A 17,991-nucleotide genomic window follows, 5' to 3' on the forward strand; every position below is an offset into this window, starting at 1 on the left:
ACAGTGCAAAAAAAAAAAACAACCACCACGTATTTGCAGGTGGGATTCATCTGCTCTGTTTTAAATGTCTCTTGTAGAGTGCAATGAGTACACCCCATTGAATCTAATGGGAGTCCGGTGTGACTGGTTTATATTTGGATTTCTGCACTGCAGTCTTGTACTTTGGGTCTGGGGAGTCCTGCCTAGCCCTTACAGCCAGCCATGTCAGCACACCACAGAGCTGCCAAATACACCATGCGGGGAACCTGGGTGAGCTGAGCCAGAGTCAGGTGCAAAGAGCCAAACAAAGCCCACCCTTATCTCCTTGTGGCACCCACGGAAGGAGTAAAGGGGCGTGAAAATGAAGCTACTTGCTGGGACCATCCATTTTGTTCATTTCTGTTGTGAAGGGATTAATAACTGTTGGGTATTTGCTGCATTATCTGGTATTTCTGGTAACTGCTGCAGTCAGTGATAAAGCCAGGAGGCTGGGTTTGATCAGATTGGAACTGCAGCATGTGCCTTTTAAGGTGTATCTTATCCTTTAAGCCTCTGTTTGACTCACTGATCTTACTTTTTCCTCTCTCTTCCTTCTTTTCCAGATCAATTTTGTATTTCTGTTTAACATAGTTAGAATTTTAATGACAAAGCTGAGAGCTTCAACCACTTCGGAAACAATACAGTACAGGTAAGTCAGCTGGTGCTTCTTGCTCCTTGTGTGGTAGCAAAGAACTGCCTTGCCCGTCCTGTCCTCATCCCATCTTTGTCTTTCCAGATGCCACTATGACCTCAGGAGGGTATCCTTCTTGCCCCACAAGGATATCTATTATATTATATAAATATGTCATGACAGTGAGGGTTAGACCATTCATTCAGCTGATGTGGTGGATCAGTGGAAAAGTGTTCAGTCCCTTCTAGATCTCTTCTGTATCCCAACCTCCAGCTTTGTAGATGCAGAACAATGCAATAGCAAGACTTCCCAATAAATCATGTGTGTGTGTGCATCTTAAGATCTACATTTATAGTAAGATTCTAACAGAGCCAGGGCTTAAAAAAAAACAGGGCCTGCAAAGCATTCATATCATATCTGTAATCAATAGCAGTATCACTGCTGATTACTGTGCACGTGCAGTAGAGTTTAATTATATTTTTTAGTGCTGAGTGTGGGACAGAGGGCTGTTAGTGCTCTTTCCTTCAGCTGGCACCAGCAGTAGTGTAACCACTCAGTGGGCTGCATCAGAGCACTACCCATCAACTGCCAGTTTATGGGATGCCTTCTCAGGCAGAGCAGTTCCCTGAGCTGGCTGACCATGCCACCTCCCAAACTGTGTGGCAGAAAGAGAAGGATGGAGATGTTTAGCCCAGAACAGCAGAAGGAAGGCAGCCTGGCCCCTCTGGCAGTGCTGTGAACTTATATCAGACCCCAGCACTCCCAAAAGAAAATTGGGAAAAGAAAAGCTGAGTGCCTTTCCTCTCTCGCCATTTATAGTGTCTTGCCAAATGGGCCAGTGTTTTGGATCATTTATGGACAGACAGGTTATCACTCAGAGAAATAGTACTGTTTTTGTGGGGTAACATTGTCCATAACATCATTTCTAGATAAAATCTCAGTGTATCAAACTGAGGCTTGAATGCTGATGTCCTCAAATCAGCCTGCTCTTGACTTCAGAGGCAGTTCTGAATGGAATTTTGTTTTCCTACCTGGTTCCTTTCTTTCACTCCTGTCTGGGGTCTGGGGACAAATGTGAAATTAATGCAGTGGTCTGACATTCTTCTTTGTGCATTTTATGAGAAATGAAAGGGAAAAAAATATAGCCTTTTTTCATGCTCAGAGCTGATGCCATGAAACTAAAGTTAGCATTAAAAAAAAAAAAAGTACACCAAAAAAAACAACCAACCTACCCAGCACCAATTCAAATCTCATTATACTGTACTCCCTGCTGCAGTTGGCAGGGATTAGAGATATTAGATTTGGAAGCAATCTAAAGTAACTGCCTTTGTCCTTGAACAGATGATATCCCCACTACAAGCTCTGTAGGTGAATCTTCTATTTCACAGCTGAAATAGAAACCTTTTGGATTCCTGGAAGCTGGAGCAAGCCTTGCTTAACATTCGTTAAGCAAGTAATAAATAGTGTGGCAGTGTGGCAGGTAGTTTGTTAAGACCATTGCTGTCTCATGATACTGGTAGTGTTTTTGTGCTCCCCTGCTTGCCTACCTGTCTTTATCCATCTCTTACAGTCTTACTATCTGTAAGAGATCTGCAGAGACTTAGCAAAATGTGTTGTATGTGCTTGTAAAGTATTTTACACAATGAGGTTGTTCTGCTGGTAGCGTCCCAAGGCACTGTTATAGCCCCAAAAATAAAGATTAGCCTCTGATAATTCTATCAGTAATAACTTATGCTTCCATGTGCACCATATATTTGTTATTGTAAAATGGCCCTAAACCACTGTGTTGAGGATACAGATGCTGCAGAGAGGGAGCATTTACACTCCAGACAGAATCAAAAGGTGGGCATAAGGCAGGTCTTGCTTGGCTGTCCTGGCCAGGTGCAGGATTTATCACATTATCCTCCTGAGGTATAAGGGCTCACTCACTAGGCCTGTAAAGAGTCTCAAAGCTTCAGCCTAATTGTCACGGAGATAGGACGGAAACTGCCTGGAGGATGTAGAGAGAGATAGAAGGGTGTAAAAAAGATTTCAGTTTGTGGGGACAAAGAGGATTGAAAGACAGAGGCTTTCCCAGGACACTTCTAGTCATCAAGCACTGGTCAGAAACAATTCACAAGCTCTCTCATGGTTTCAAAGTGAAGGCTGATGTTTTTTCCCTTCTCCCTGCTAAACTCAATCCAGCCTTTTGTGCTGAACTTGTGCTGCCCTTTGCCTGAGGACTCCAAGAGCCTTCACCTTTCGTCCCACAATAAGCTGGTCTTGAACCTCAGGCCTGTTCCTGTAAATGGAGGCCAAGAAGTGTCCAAAGCTTGGATGTCCTCCTGGGCAAATGCTCAAGTTCTTTGGCTATTATGCAAATAGAGACCTCTACTACTGCCCTTAGAAAATGCTGAGAGTCATAGAATCCTGAAAGTTGGAAAAGACCACTAAGAGCACCAAGTCCAATACCAGCCCATCCCCACCATGCCCACATCCTTCAGTGCCACATCTCCATGGCTCTACAACACCTCCAGGGATGGTGACTCCACCACCTCCCTGGGCAGCCTGTGCCACTGCATCACAGCTCTTTCTGGTGGAAAATGGAGGTACCTACTAGGAGTACTTGTATTCCCTAACTCCAAACACCCGTGTTAAACACTGGGCAGAACTTTACATGTGAATGTCTATCTGAAAATGGTTCTTTTCTCTTGTGACTATACATATTGGACAGATCTGAATAGCTGTGTCTTAGGACATCTTTCATACTACCCCATGTTCAACATGTAGAGGTGCTGAATAACTTAAGCAGGCACCTAAGTTCCCCATCCAGCTAATGTAGGTACTTCCCTCTGAATTGCTCTGAGTCTTGTGCCCGCTCCCCATTAAAGGACTGGGTTTTTTTGGTCTGTGTGATTATAGAGTGGTATAATGTCAGGTAACAAACATGGTTCTCTCCTGTGTTCACTGGTGGTTTCTATTTTCTCCCAACAGGAAGGCAGTCAAGGCAACTTTAGTTCTTCTGCCTCTGCTAGGCATCACATACATGCTTTTCTTCGTTAACCCTGGTGAAGATGACATTTCCCAAATTGTCTTCATCTACTTCAATTCATTTCTGCAGTCTTTTCAGGTAGGAGGACAATTTTATATTTGGGTATTGGCTACTGCTAAAAGGATTCTTAGTGCTTTTCGACCATGAATCTTACAGCAATTAATTATATGGCAAACAATTACAGTTGAAAAGAACTCAGCTTTGTTATTTATGCTTACTTAATAGATGTATACAGCATATCTCATGGAGTGGAGATCTCCCAGGTGTGGTCCAGAGGGATTCACCTCCCTTATCAGCACTGTGTTCACTCTATAGCTACAGCCCCATCTCAAATCAGCACAGAGATAATGTTTCATCCCATCATGAATTGCCTGCGAGAGGATGATGAATCACGCTTCCAAACTGCCTCTCTCTCTTCACAGATTGAGCTGAGATTTAAACTAGATGTTTCCAAAACAAAGGAAAACAGCTCCTGCCTGTTGGGCATACTTGATTAAGACATTAACGATGTCTTAAATATTACCCAGCTCCCACTCCAGCTCTCCTGCAGCACCAGACTAACCAACTCTATGAGTAGTTGTACTCTATTTCCTCTTTCCATTGAATTTTACAGGATTTCTGCCAGTATGTAAAACACAGTGGAAGGTAATTGTCCCAGCTTTCTGAATCTGGTAAAAAAATACCAAAAAAAGGCAAGGTGACTGAGATCATTGAGTTATGTTCAGCCACTTACCTCTGTTTAGGTGTGTTCTATAACCTTGCTTCTGCTTGAAGATCCTCTTCAACGGGAGTGGAATTGTTGCTGTTAGTAATATTTTACTTATGATATCTACAGGCACAAACACTCTGGATGCCCAGAATCTCAGTCCAAATGTACAGCACGCAGGCTGTCAAGCCAAATCTAAGCCTCTGGAAACCAAAAGTTTTGGATTACTGTATTTGCTGACTGCATGTTTAGCTTTGAAGCACAGAGCATCCAACCGGAAATTGAAAATCAAAAAGGAAAGTGACAGTTTTAACCAACAAACAAAAGAATTTCAGACCTTTACAGTGAATCAACTCACGTTTTTCATTCCCTAAAATTAACTGTATTACTCAGTGTCTCAAAAGCTGCTACGCTGCTTGTCTTATTGTTAGCATTACAAAGGCATACATAAGAAAGGATGCATGGTGAATATCTCCTTTATGGTGACAATAATTGCAGACCATTGCTGAAAACATAATAAATGGGACTCTACTCATGGGTTTAAAAATGAAAATGTCATCATGTTGTCATCTAATCTTACATTACAGTCATTACAATCTTTGCAGTCATTAGAGAGGTGCAGTCAATAGATTCCTCAGAGCACTGCAGCTCACTTGAATGTAAGCAATCCAGTGATGCACTTGCCCCCACAGGAGCATCTGAGGCCATTTGACACCCTATGTGGTATGTAAGACATCTGCATTGAGTTGGCAGGCATGACCTGTGAAGGGCTCTGCCGCTCTGCCATTTTGGGGGAGACAGCTGGAAGCTGGAGAGAGGCTTTAGCACAACTGTATGGATGATTTGCTCTACCAGTGTCTGGGTCGTAGCTCTCATGTTTTAAGAGTTTGCTGCAAGATACCTGGAATCTCATGAAATTGTAGGCTAAAGATTTTGTCTGGCTGTAAGAGGATCATCAAGACATCAACAAGGTTGTGTTTATGCTCAGGATGATACCAGGATAAAACACAGCCCCCAGTTCTGCGTGTTAAAATACCGAATAATTGACTGTTTTCTGTTCTTTCCAGGGTTTCTTCGTGTCAGTATTTTACTGCTTCTTGAACGGTGAGGTAAGTAGTGTCCTCCGCTGTCAGTGCCATTAGTTCTCAGGAGGTGGAACCTACTTCAGTGCTTGCTTGTACAACACGAGATGTTTTCACATGGGGCTGCAGTCCCATCAGTCTGTTCTTCTTGGAGAAGTTTCTGCTAACGTGCATCTGAATTTCCCAGCTCTCTTAGTGAGTGTCCTTTGTTCAGAAAGCTTTAACCCATTCTGCTCCAACTGGGAGGCAAGGGCAGAGGAAAAGAAATATTCTCAGATTATATATTTTTTCCTCATTTAAAGACTTCTTTCAATTTTCTCAGTAATTTCAAATACGATTTCTGGGCATAAATAAGCATTACTTCTCATCTGGGCTCTTGTTAAGGACTGTGCTACAGGTGACCCATTTTTTATAAAGGAAATGCCATGCTGAGGTGAGTGAGCTTTTCTGTGAGGTTCTCTCTGAATGAACAATCCCTGCTGTACTCAAAGAAGAGGGTTGGGAACAAGGTCACTGTGCTATTTTGGATTACTTTTAGGGACTAATACTCATGTAAGGAATGTTTCACTAATAACTCTTAATGTTTGACTAACACCCTAAAGTCTGAGAAAATTACATTTTTTTCTGTGGTTGCAATGCCTGCGTCTGATTTATCTGCATTAACACATCTTCTTTGTCCAGTTAAAGTTTGGGCCTTTGCAGAAGTCAATTTTATTTCTTAGTTACTCCTGCTGTGTCAGTATATAATATATAGATGCTGGGCTTTGGTTTCATTGTTGACTCCCTGTGTGCCAATATGAGAAAGAATGGGCATGGCTTCTCACTCAGCTGCTTTCAGTTTTTCTATTATCTTTTTCTATATCTCAGCTATTGGAATCTCAGCCATCTCACCAATATTTTGGCTTGGGTTGGTTGGTTTTTTTATTGTTTTTTTTTTTCCAACTAGAACTAAGACCAGTAGGCAATTCATACCAGGATTTCACTCTTTTGGCTGAAATAGCTCCTTCACTGCAGCAGTCTGAAGTTCTCTGTCTAAGATCATGAGCCCACTTCCCATCTCTTCCAACTTTAGGAAGTTCAGACATAATCAGACACGGCAGTATGAATTATTTATGTTTGTCCTCTATGCCTTGATAGCAACCTAGCAGATCTGGAAGGATTTCTGTACCAGTGATTTTCCCAGTTATATCACACTACCATTGCAATTTACATTTTTCACTTCTTTGGTAGTCAGTTCAAGGTTAAGATACCCAACTTGAGTGATGTGAGGCTTGATTCATTTCCCCAAATATGGGTATCTAGTGTCACTTGAGAGGCTGTCAAGTATTTGAGGCATCCCTGTGGCTCTACCAGATGTGATTTATGACCTGTAAGAAATCCACACCTTCTGGGTGGGCAGTGGGAAACCAAAGGGGATACAGTGGGGTTTCTGTGCAACAACTTCAAACTGGCCAGTACAATCTCTTTCTCATCAGCATGGTCTACAATAGATTTGCTCACTGAAGCAATTCTAGACTTCACTGACAGTATGGACTAGCTCTCTACTCACTCTAATGCTTGCCTAGATATTTGGCTCCCATGCAGACACCTACAAACAGCTGAAGTTGTGAGCTAAATCTTCCCTGTATCCATATGTTTACATCTCTTGTGCTAATTCAGGTTGACTGGCTAAACCATTATATCTGCTTTTTTGAGATAGAACTTAAGGCTAAGTTCCTTAAATATTGCAGCATTTTCTCTTTCAAAAGAGAAAAAGAAATGTGGACTCATGTTATGGTACTATGAGTATGATTTTAAAGTATCATAAGGATTTGAAAGGGTGAAGTCACATGCTCTGTTCTAGCTTCAGATCTGCAAAGCTTAGAAACAAGTAGAAAATTCAATTAAATTCCAGAGACTTTTGAGTTTTCAGTGCCTCTGCCCAGAAAAAGATTATATCTTATAGTGCACTGTTACAAAACCTCTCCCTTGCAATAGTGCCTATCCTCCCCAAATCTCCACACACTCAGAAAGCATTCCAAAAACAGATGATGTTTCTCACATCACATTCTGAAGGTCACGTCACATCCCATTGCAAAACTTTGCCATTATGCTGTGTCTTACTTCCTTGCGAAGGGAAAGGCCTTTGAATTGCCAGCCGAAGGCACAGATGAGGGCTTTGGTGGTTAGCATAGTAAAAGAGCTTTTCCTTGTTGTTAACTTCCGTATCTCAGCAGTCAATGCCATATTGATTTATTGCTCAGGTAGGTACGCAGTGTCTGTATTTCTTAGTCCATGTGAATGGCATCGCATTGGAAAAGAAGTACCAAACTACCATTTGCATTCTCCTGACTTCAGTTGCCCTCTGACAGTCATCCCCAGTAGGAGCGGTGATGAAGGGAATGCCACTCCATCTCCCGGCATCATAAGTAAAATCCACAGCAGATTTGGCTCATTGAATAGTTATTTGCATAATATGATGAGTGCCCCGCTATGAAGACTTTTGTTGGAGAAGTGAATCAGCGTAAATATCCGTATGGAAGTGTGACTGCAGAACTTTCATAAATTTCCTCCTTGTAGAACTGCACGAAATCTTTATAAATATCACCGAAGCCTTGATGAATTATCATCTCTTCAATCAACCTAGCATTCCTGTCTGTGTGATAGATGGGCTGATGATTTGCTATCTCAGAAGTTTATAAATACTTCAAGTTCTCCAGTTATGACAGACTTGGGTGCTTTGAATGCACGTAATAGTCTTTAATAGGTTATTCAACCCACGCAATGCCTATCCTACTCTTGATTATGACACAAGCAAAAGGATAGAAAATACATTAATTTAAAGCTTTAATAATGCTGTGATCTCAGCTGCATCTCTGCCATTTCATATTTGACACTGATGCCAGTAACTGTCTGTAGTAGAGCTAATAGCCATTGGCAGTAGCACTCAATATGGATCACAGATGACACCAAAGTTTCTATCTTTTTTGTGTGTCAGTGTTCTACCTGTTACATTCGGCAAAAGAAAAAGCAGGAAGGAGTTTTTGCTGTGTAACATCTTGTAGCCTCCCCAGATTTAAACCAACTTGTCCTTATGATATAGAGCAGAAATTTATTTCTGTGTGCTCATTTGCCCCAGATCAGAGACATGACACAAGATGTATTACTTGAACAATTCTAATTTCCAATTGGAGAAGGTACCTCCAGCACTCCAACTGAAGATGGTACATACGTAATACAAGATTTCACCATAAAAGGTCCTGGTCTTGATTTTGCAGTGCTTTGGTCTGACAGTTCTGCAGTGGAATCACTGAAGAGAAAAACAAACTATGAAACTGATGATCTCAGTGCTGAATTCAGTTTTCTATAATACAGTATTCTACAATACTGGCATAAAGCTGTAATGAATGGAATACACTTGCAGAACATTGGACAATTCTTACTACACTTCACTGAAAAATATTTAGGATTTTTGAGTCGATGAAATTTATTCTATCTAGATCATTTTGCTTGTAACAATATAATAGTGTATAAGCAGTGTTATGCTTCCATGCTATTTCATCTTCATGTAAGTAGAGATGAGAGTACAGATTTGTAAAAACCACTACATCATCTCTTTAGCATCTGCAGTGAATTCATCCAGTAACTGGCAGTGTGTGTTTAATTAAAGTTTTTTAGAGGGATGTGTAGCATGGGAAGAATCTTACATGGCACATCTTATTTTTCTGACAGTAATCTTCAGAAGTGAATGTTGAAAGAAAACATCACTACCTATCAAGGTCACAGCCAGATCTGAAATTGGAAAAAGGCTTGGTGAAGGTTCTAGACATATGTGGAGGATCCTTAGAGCTGCTTGCTTTTCACGACATGAAATCCAGGAAAAATATTTGTTATAAAAAAGAACCTCAGTTAGGAGCCTAACAGCTAATCAATGAGGACAGTTTAATTGGGCTTCATAGCCCATGGGCTTTGCATAGGGGAGCATTGGGGAAGCCATAGCGATGCTCTATAGCAATTTAATCACTGTTCATCTCTAGGCTCACTGCTCATCTGGGGGTTCTTTGTTCTTTTGTCTCCAGGCTTTTTAGTAGCTTCTGCTCACAGGCAGCATTTCTATTAGCTTATTAATTGATTCCTGATAAAATATCTTTAAAGGAAATGGGTCTTCCCTCTAGCTTTCTTTCCATTGTATCCAGACCTCCTTTCCAGCAATGATCTTTTCCAGAGAGAGAAAAGAGAGGTAAAAGAGTTCAATTATTATATTTCATATTCCAAATATATCTGCCTGTAGGAATCTGTTAGCCTTGGTCTTGCAGCTGCTGTTGGTTGCAGTCTGAAGAGCAGGAGATCAGATCTCAGATGCTTCACCTTCCCCCAAAAATGAAATAAAGTATTTCTGGTCAGCCTCTGGTAACCCTTCAGAAAAATGAGAACTTCACGATAGGCCTTGCTCCAGTCCTCTTACGTCAGCAAAAGCATGGTGGAAGCAAGATCATTAAAGGGGAAGGATCCTTGCCTCCAGAGAATATCTAATAGTTGCTGGATCCTCTATGTAATTTTCAGTAACCATCAGAGTTGACTTTTGAGAAAGTTCTGTGATCCTTGGAAAACCTAGCAACCATAATAGGAGATAATAGCACTGTACCATAGCAAGATGCTTAGGAGTGGAGGTGGTGACGTGTGAAAATGACCCACATTTATAAAGTGATAGTGCTTGACAAATGGATAGACACAGAAGTCCCCACTATCGAACTGAATGACAGAAATGAGGCAAATCCCGATTAAACATTGTGGGAAAAGATCTAACTGGGGATGTGTGAGCACTTGAAGAGAGGTCAAGAGGTGTATTGTGATGTTTATCTTTGGATATATTCAAAATGACTGGATATATTCAAAATGAATTCAAAATTTTAAATCTGGATATAAATTCTGTGCTGGTCTTGGTTTGATCATAGTGTTAAACCTGAAGCCTTCTGAGGTCCCTTCTAAACTTAATTGTTCTACAATTCATGAATCCTATATCTGTATTAAGGTGGTTGTCCTTTATCTCCAGCCATTTCTGGTAGGATGCAGAACTAGCAAGGGCTGTGTCAGAAATTATCCTGCAAAGAGTGAATTCTCAGCTCAAGCAGATTCTAGTATTATCAGGTCAAAATCAAGGATCTACTATAAATTAACATTTAAGAAAGAAAGCAATTATTCCTAAAGAGGAGTAGAAGAAGTTACTTCATTATATGGCACCGTAAATTATTCTCACAGCTAGATGCAAGTCGAGGATAAATATGTTTATTTTATTTCTTTTATATATTGACCCTTTACCCAGGTACCATCTGTCTCTCAAAATCTATTAAGCTCAAAGTGGCTTACTTTGATCTGATCATCTTGGGAGGCTATTCATTATAACAGCCAGCTATGAATCATGACCTAAATGGTTAGCCCATCAATCTAAGCAGACTTCACATTAATCATTCCCAACCCAAAGACATGCATTAAGCATTCCTTTAAAGCACTGAATAAATATGAATATAGGGCTGGACTTTGAGGGCTAAAATTTAATTTCATCTTTCATAATTATTGCTTTTTCAGCAAAGGGGCCCAGCAATTAGTACTACTAATATATATGAGTACTACTGCTAAATGTCCCCGAGGATGACTGGTCCAATATAAAGTCAAGTGAAAGAATAAAGCCTTCCCTTTGGGACCATAAGGCCACAGTTTACTACAGGACTGCAGTCTCCTCCCTGTATCCATCTCCTCACCCAAGTGTGTTCTGGTAGAAATTCACCTTCACAGAAAACCACCTGTGACTCCGTTAGGTCTGCTCAGGCTGATGTCCTGCAAAACAGAGAAGAATGAGCCAAAGCATGGGGAAGAATAGGAACTCATCTAAAGATCCTTCCACACCTTATTTTCCTTTATCTGCTGTCACGACAGCGACACCAGAGCACTCCACAACAAAAGCACATAGCTGTGGCTTGGGTTGATAACGCCTATGGCCTTCCTCTCAAGTGTCTGGTTTGCTTTTTAGCAGTCCCTTTGTGGCCCAGAAAAAGGGAGCAGCATTTACCTCCTGCACAAAACCTGCAACAAATCTTTTCAACTAGTCAGAACTCTGATATCTTCTTGAAGTGTTATATACATTAAAAGGAAATCACACTGTTGTGATCTTTGGAAATTAACTTCAATGTCTTAGTCTGGCAGGTGCTGTAGAAGTATAACCCTGTTACTAAAATGTACAGAAATGCTGCTAAAGATTCTTGGAAAAAAGAAAAATAGAGCTGGAAACCACTTAAAACGGATAATTTTGAGGGAGAAAGAGAAACTCTGGTACATAAAATAGCAGTATGATGTTGGCTATTTGAGGGAAGAAAAGAGCCTACCTTTTTGTGCAAAATTACAGGCTTTCTTACTGTGTTTCCTTTGAGTTTTGCAGACTGTTTTGACTACATCCCCTCCATACCCTAATAGGATGGTATGCTGTCATGGTTTCTTCATTGATAATTTTTTTTTTTGACAATTTTTTCAGACCAGATGTGAATTTTAGAGGTTTTCATATGTGATCTCAAGGTTTGAAAGTCCTCAGTTTGGCAATCCAGCCATCACTCTCTGACATCTGTCTCTCCATCACCCAAATTCCTTCTCTTCACTGTCCAAAAGCAAGCCCATGGAGAACAGTGCCAACACTCCATAGGCAGAAGAATGACAGTAAATCGGATTTGACCACACATTTGGGAACTGTTATTGTTCATAGTAGGCAAAATGCAGAGTTTAAAGTAGTAGGGAACAGTTATTTGGAAAAAAATGACGGAGTCAAACAGAACTGAGCTGTTTGCTGAGCAGCACGGAGAAACTTTGCCATGTCAAGCAACTAAAGGTGCACAGGGATGAAGCTTATAATTTTATTTACGAGGCTGCTTGATAGGCTTTAAGCACTAATGATGATCTACGTACTTCTTTTGACTGTTACTAGCTAATGCTGTTAATTTGGGGTCTTAGAGGAGCTAGTGCTGACTCTGGGATTTGGTACTGACTTTACAAATGCTTAATGAATTGGAGTAGTGCCTCTCACAGTTAACAACTGTCTTTGAAGATGCTACTTTGCTTATCTTTTTATGCTCTACTTCTTTCCCTGTATAATAGCTTTTTTTTTTTTTAATGTTATTAGAGCAGTCACAGCCTTTTTTCTTTCTTCTTTTCTGACTTGAAGTTAAGCAATCTTTTTGTGTCTGAGTTCAGTTATAAGAGATAAATCCGAGCTTAACCATTTCTGCTTCTGCTTTGTTCACATCCTAATTGCAGGGAATTATTCTCTCATTAAAAAATAACTTTCACTCAGCCTTGTAAGTGTAAGCAGAGTGTATTTTCATATGCCCAGGCCATTAGGAATGGCTCCAACTGCACAAGACAGCACTTTTGTTAGTTACTACTTTTTATCCTATCTCAAAGCTCATAAGCAAACCGTATCATAAACAGCATTCAGACAACTGCTTGTTTAGACTCACATCTTTATCTCCAGGTGTCTCTTTATGACTTGATTGGTTTGAAGCTCAAATGATAAATCTAATCTGGCTTCACTGGCTGAGTAAGTACCTGTTCACACAAGTTGCTCAGAAACACAAAAGCCCATGAAGTCGCTCCTCCTTTCCGTGGCCCCATGAAATGCTCCCAGAGGACCACCTCCTTGAAGGAGTTAAGTGGGTCCCAGGCTCTCTGTAAAAGGGTGAATTTCACACCTACAGAATGGGAAAAAAAATACCTTTTCTAACAAAACCTAAAAGTATTTGGTGGCATCTGGGGAGAAATGAGCATTCAGTAGCCACCATTCAATAGCCACCATCCCTCTGCAGACGTTCTTCACAGCACACTTTCAAGACATCAGTTACCCTGTGACAATTCACATATTACTAATAGCATTTGCCTTAGGTGCCCAACATCTAGCTGAGATAGTTTTGCACTCAGTGGAGCAAGTTGAACTAATTTAATTCCCCATATCTAAATCACCTCCTTTGGGGGAGCATCTTTCTTTCTGCATTGACTGCATTGAAGGCATAAATAATTGGCCAAGACTAAGTATGAAGCCTTCAGATGATACGCATCCCCCTGGCATGTTCATGATATATTAGGGTCGCTATGGTATGTACTACATACCCTTAAATCCAGAAGCAGGAAGAAGTACCCCATTGCCACTCCAGGTAGGACAGAGTAAGCAGCACAGCTCACACAGAACCAAGAAAATAACCAAAGAAAGAGATCCTCAGGTCCTTTTTGCCCAATCTGCACCTTCTAGAGGGACTCTGGTAGAAAATACACATTTCCAGCTTCAGGATTCCCTTGACAAGACATTTAAGGGTGCAATTGCAGAACTGTTTTCCAGACTGATACTTGCCAACCAAAAAATGTGGTGTATTTCATCCTCATGGGTCACTTCCAACTGGAGATATTCTATGATTCTGTGATACACAAGCAAAGCTGGGGATGAGGGGTCAGAGTTCCTAAGTGCTACAGGCACTTAGATACAATTCTCTGAAAGCCCACCAGGAAATGGTAGGATTGAAATCAGCTGAGAAATGGAGTGCAGTTCCTCCCTTCCTATGCCATGCTTACAGATTGTATGTTTTAACCATCAATTCATCCATCATTCCTGTTCATCTGAGACACCTCATACTCGCAGTGTCAGGTTTGGGTGAGGAACTCCCTTCTACTGGAGCTCATCAGCTCATTTGAGCATCCATTACCGACAGCACGTTGGAGCTGGTCTGGTGAGTGTGAGTTCCTCATGTTTCAAATAGGCTTCACACAGCACCTGAAGACAGGATACAAGCTTTAAAAAAAACAGGAATCACAGAGTCATAGAATCACCAAGGTTGGGAGAGACCTCCAAGATCATCCAGTCCAACTATCACTAATAGTTCCCCACTAAACCATGTCCCTCAGTACAACATCTAAACTTTTCTTGAATGTGAAAACAATGGCTGTGCAGCTTCAGTACCATATTTCAATGCCATCTTCCCTGCTGTCCCAGTGGTGACCATGGATTCACCCAGGATAGCTTTGATCTACCTCAGAGAGGTGCTCAGCATTGGGAAATGTCACTATGGGTTTCTCACCAGCTGTGCAAGCTCACCTCAGACCTTGTGTAGTTTCCACGGTAGCAGAACCACGTTGAGGTCTACTCTACAACAACATCACTGCTATTAATACCCGAGCTTTAGCCTGCCAGTGGTAAAAAGGGAATAAGAGTGCTCCTTAAATTTTGAGGGATGCAGTGAAGGTAAGTTCTTTAAAGATGGGAAAACATTCAGAGTATGATATTAATATTGTCTAAATTTAGCTAAATTTATAATCCAGACAAATTTATAATCTAAAGCAGAACTAGTTGTCTAGCCTCACTTTATAACTAATGAAAAGAACTATGTATTTTTCATCTTATCACAGTATCTGTCTTACTTTGGTGTCTGCTTTAGGAGAAGATGAATCATGACTTTTGACCATACTGAGTGGTTCTCTCTTGGTCAGGAAGAGAATTGGGGGTTGATAGCTGAGGTATAATACCTACTGTAATTTTGAAGACTTACCTGGCTGCTTGGGTTAGGGAACTGAATTGCTCTCAAGACTCAACAGTAAGTTCAATAGGAGATCCTATAGTAATGGAGATCAAGAGGAATATCCAGAAATTAGTCTAACTTCTTTATTTCAGGCTCTAACTTTGAGTCTTGTCTGCCAGTGTTTTGGCAGAAAAAAAGTTACATTTGGTGTTAGGAGCATTTCCAGCCTTTTCTCCCACTGTGTTTTAGGATTCGTGTTACCTGTCTCTTGCTTATATACATGCATATTCCAGATAGAGGCCCTGGGCTCCCTCTGCGGTCTATGTAAAAAATATGCGCTTAGGATTCATCTAGCCTGCTGTAAGTATCTGCTGGAGGATGATACTTCCATTGACTGTACTGAGAGCCCACAGGCTCAGGTTCGTCTGCACCATAGATGCCAGTGTTCAGTTAGATGGTGTGGGATTCTCCATTGTATACAAGGAAAGCAGAGACAACTGCCTGTGACAGGTCTCTGTAAGACAACCATCAGGACCATCCATTCTGAGAGCTTGATTTAACTGTCTTAAGCATAGATATGTATTGCTATTTGAAATGCTCTGGCATATTTGAGACATCGGATATGAGAGGTGAGGTCTGAGAAACCCACTTTCCTCAGACTGCAGTACTCAGGAGAGTACGGACTGAACTAGATGCACACATGTAGTAATCTGAATCAAGCCCTGCGTTCCAATGGCTCAACTACAGCTGTCATCATGTTTCTCAGTGCTATATAGTGTCCCTTTACTGAGGACACCCGTTTATTCCGTGCGTTCATGTCCTTTCCTTCTTTCTTTTTTCACCAGGTCCGTTCTGCTGCCAGGAAAAGATGGCACCGCTGGCAGGACCATCACTCGCTCCGAGTGCGTGTGGCACGTGCCATGTCCATCCCCACATCCCCAACACGGATCAGCTTCCATAGCATCAAACAGACCGCAGCCGTGTGATACACCCTGCACATATATGCACCACCTGGTGGCCTTCAGGGTTCTTTCTTCAGTCTCCCCAAACCCCTTTCTTCAGACTTTCTTCCTTTACTCTGCACTGCGCAACGAGGTGCCCGTCATATTTTTGTGGACTCTCATTTCCTGTGTTCACGATGCTGCTTTAAGACAACCAGGCAAAAGCCTCCTGGAGTAAGGGGTGGCAAAGCAGATTCAAAGAAGAGATTTAACACTGACTGCACCTTGAGGGAGTCCACGGCACAGTCTAAAACAGCACAGTGGCAGGAACAATAAATTCATTCTCTATTTTTTTTCTTTGTTTTTTCCTCCCATAGTGTGGTGAACAAAACTATTTTTGACACACTGCCCGTCTCACCCTGTACATTGGCTCCTAATGATTTCAACAGATTTCGTGTGTAGATAGCCCATCTCATTGTTGGTTCTTTGTAAAAGTTTCTTCTTTGCAAGAAAAAGAGTATCTGAGAAACGCTGTGAAGAATCCGAATTTATCTACCTTCCCCGTTTCTCCCTTTGATAGACTGGGAATTGGCCAGGGCATTGCTGGACTGTTCTACGTGGGGTGTTTGCCTTGCAAGAACCATGCCCTTTTCATGCATAAGATGTTGAAAAGGACAGCAGTATCTCTAGATAGCTCTATAAAGTATCCTTAACCCTCTCACCCCTGTATTTTCCACACAGTGTAAGTAGCCTTTGGAAGTGTTTGGTTTTAGCTAAGGGGACTGGGCTGGGGAAGGACAGCAGGACATGATTTCTGGGTTTAAAAAATAGAAAAGGGAAGCACTGCAAAAAACAAATCAACCATGAGAAGAGGATGTTTGCATTCTGAAGATAGTGCTATATGCTGCACAAAGATTATCTACTCAGCATTTTGAACTAAAGCAGTTGTATCTACTAGGCTTTTTATGTGATGTTCAGAAATACTGTATATTTTCAATAATAAACACTACTCTGGGTTGGTTTCAATAAAACCAGGCATCATTTTTTTTTACTCTGGGAAGAAAAATGAGCCCTGACTACCTGTAGACTTAAGATTGTTCTTGTATCCAAGATTAAAAAAGAAATCCAGTTTCAGGACAATATCTGAGGAGTCCAGGGACCAGAACTGCAATCAAAGAATTGCCAGATGTGAACCTAGATGTTGTTAGGTTCAGGTCATGCTTCTTTCTAGTCACGTGGTGTGGCTAAAGAAATAAGTCTTATAGAGACTCCGTGAGCTGAACAGCCCAAGCTTTAGCAGGAGTGCAGTAATCAATACAGCTGACTTCAAATCCACGTTGTCCAGACCAAACCCAGACGTCTGGCACCTGAAGAAGTGAACTAATGTCTCTATCAATAGACACTCAGCTTTCACAACCTTACAGTAAACCACTGCAGTGCTAAATGACTTAGGGCACCAACCTCGTACCAGTCTTCTCAGGGCTGTTTCTAGGATGCCTTATTTTCACTCACAGTAAATACTCATTAAGCATTTAACATCACGTAGATAAAGACACCTCGGATGGTTGCCCAGTAAGGGTGCTTCATCTCCATCACTAAACATTATTCCTGAATTATTCTCGAGCTGTACTGCTGTTAACAAGGGAATGAACACGAGCATGCTGTAGCCGCTGTATTTCTTTCAGGTGCACATCAGGGGGGCTTGGAAATTTGCTCATGTTCTGTCTTCAAAAGAAGCTTCTTCCATTGCTTTCTCCTGGTGTAAGGGTGCAAAGATGAATCAAGTCTCATCTGCTTTAGGCAAGACTCTCTCTCCCTGATATCGCAATACCTTTCATTCCCCTATCTCCCTTCAATAAAATAATCACTCAGTGCATGGATTTGGGATGATTCAGATGTGCCTTCTGGATCAGCAAGAGAACTCTCAGTGTGCCAGGAAAATGGCTGTGGATATGTTGGAGTGACAAACTGTTTGTGTGTGTTTGCATACCAGTGTATGCATCGGTCCATGCACATCCGTTTGCGGGTGGATGAATGTATGTCTGTGTATATGAACAA

General features: G+C 41.3%; 1 protein-coding gene across 3 annotated transcripts in view; it reads left to right on the forward strand.

Annotated features, from left to right (window-relative positions):
- CRHR2 (corticotropin releasing hormone receptor 2) overlaps positions 1 to 16,281 on the forward strand; it is a 130,693-nt gene extending 114,412 nt beyond the window's left edge. For all 3 annotated transcript variants that reach the window (XM_085226939.1, XM_010712320.4, XM_003206922.5), the window contains 4 exons: positions 582 to 667; positions 3,623 to 3,758; positions 5,454 to 5,495; positions 15,838 to 16,281. In XM_085226939.1, coding sequence (XP_085083065.1) covers positions 582 to 667; positions 3,623 to 3,758; positions 5,454 to 5,495; positions 15,838 to 15,978 — 405 coding nt within the window. In that variant the 3' untranslated portion in view covers positions 15,979 to 16,281. The remainder of the gene's footprint in view (positions 1 to 581; positions 668 to 3,622; positions 3,759 to 5,453; positions 5,496 to 15,837) is intronic.
- The last annotated feature ends 1,710 nt before the right edge of the window (positions 16,282 to 17,991 follow it).

This window comes from Meleagris gallopavo, chromosome 6 (assembly GCF_905368555.1).
Source record: "Meleagris gallopavo chromosome 6, MGAL_WU_HG_1.1, whole genome shotgun sequence".
Taxonomy (NCBI): Eukaryota; Metazoa; Chordata; class Aves; order Galliformes; family Phasianidae; genus Meleagris; species Meleagris gallopavo.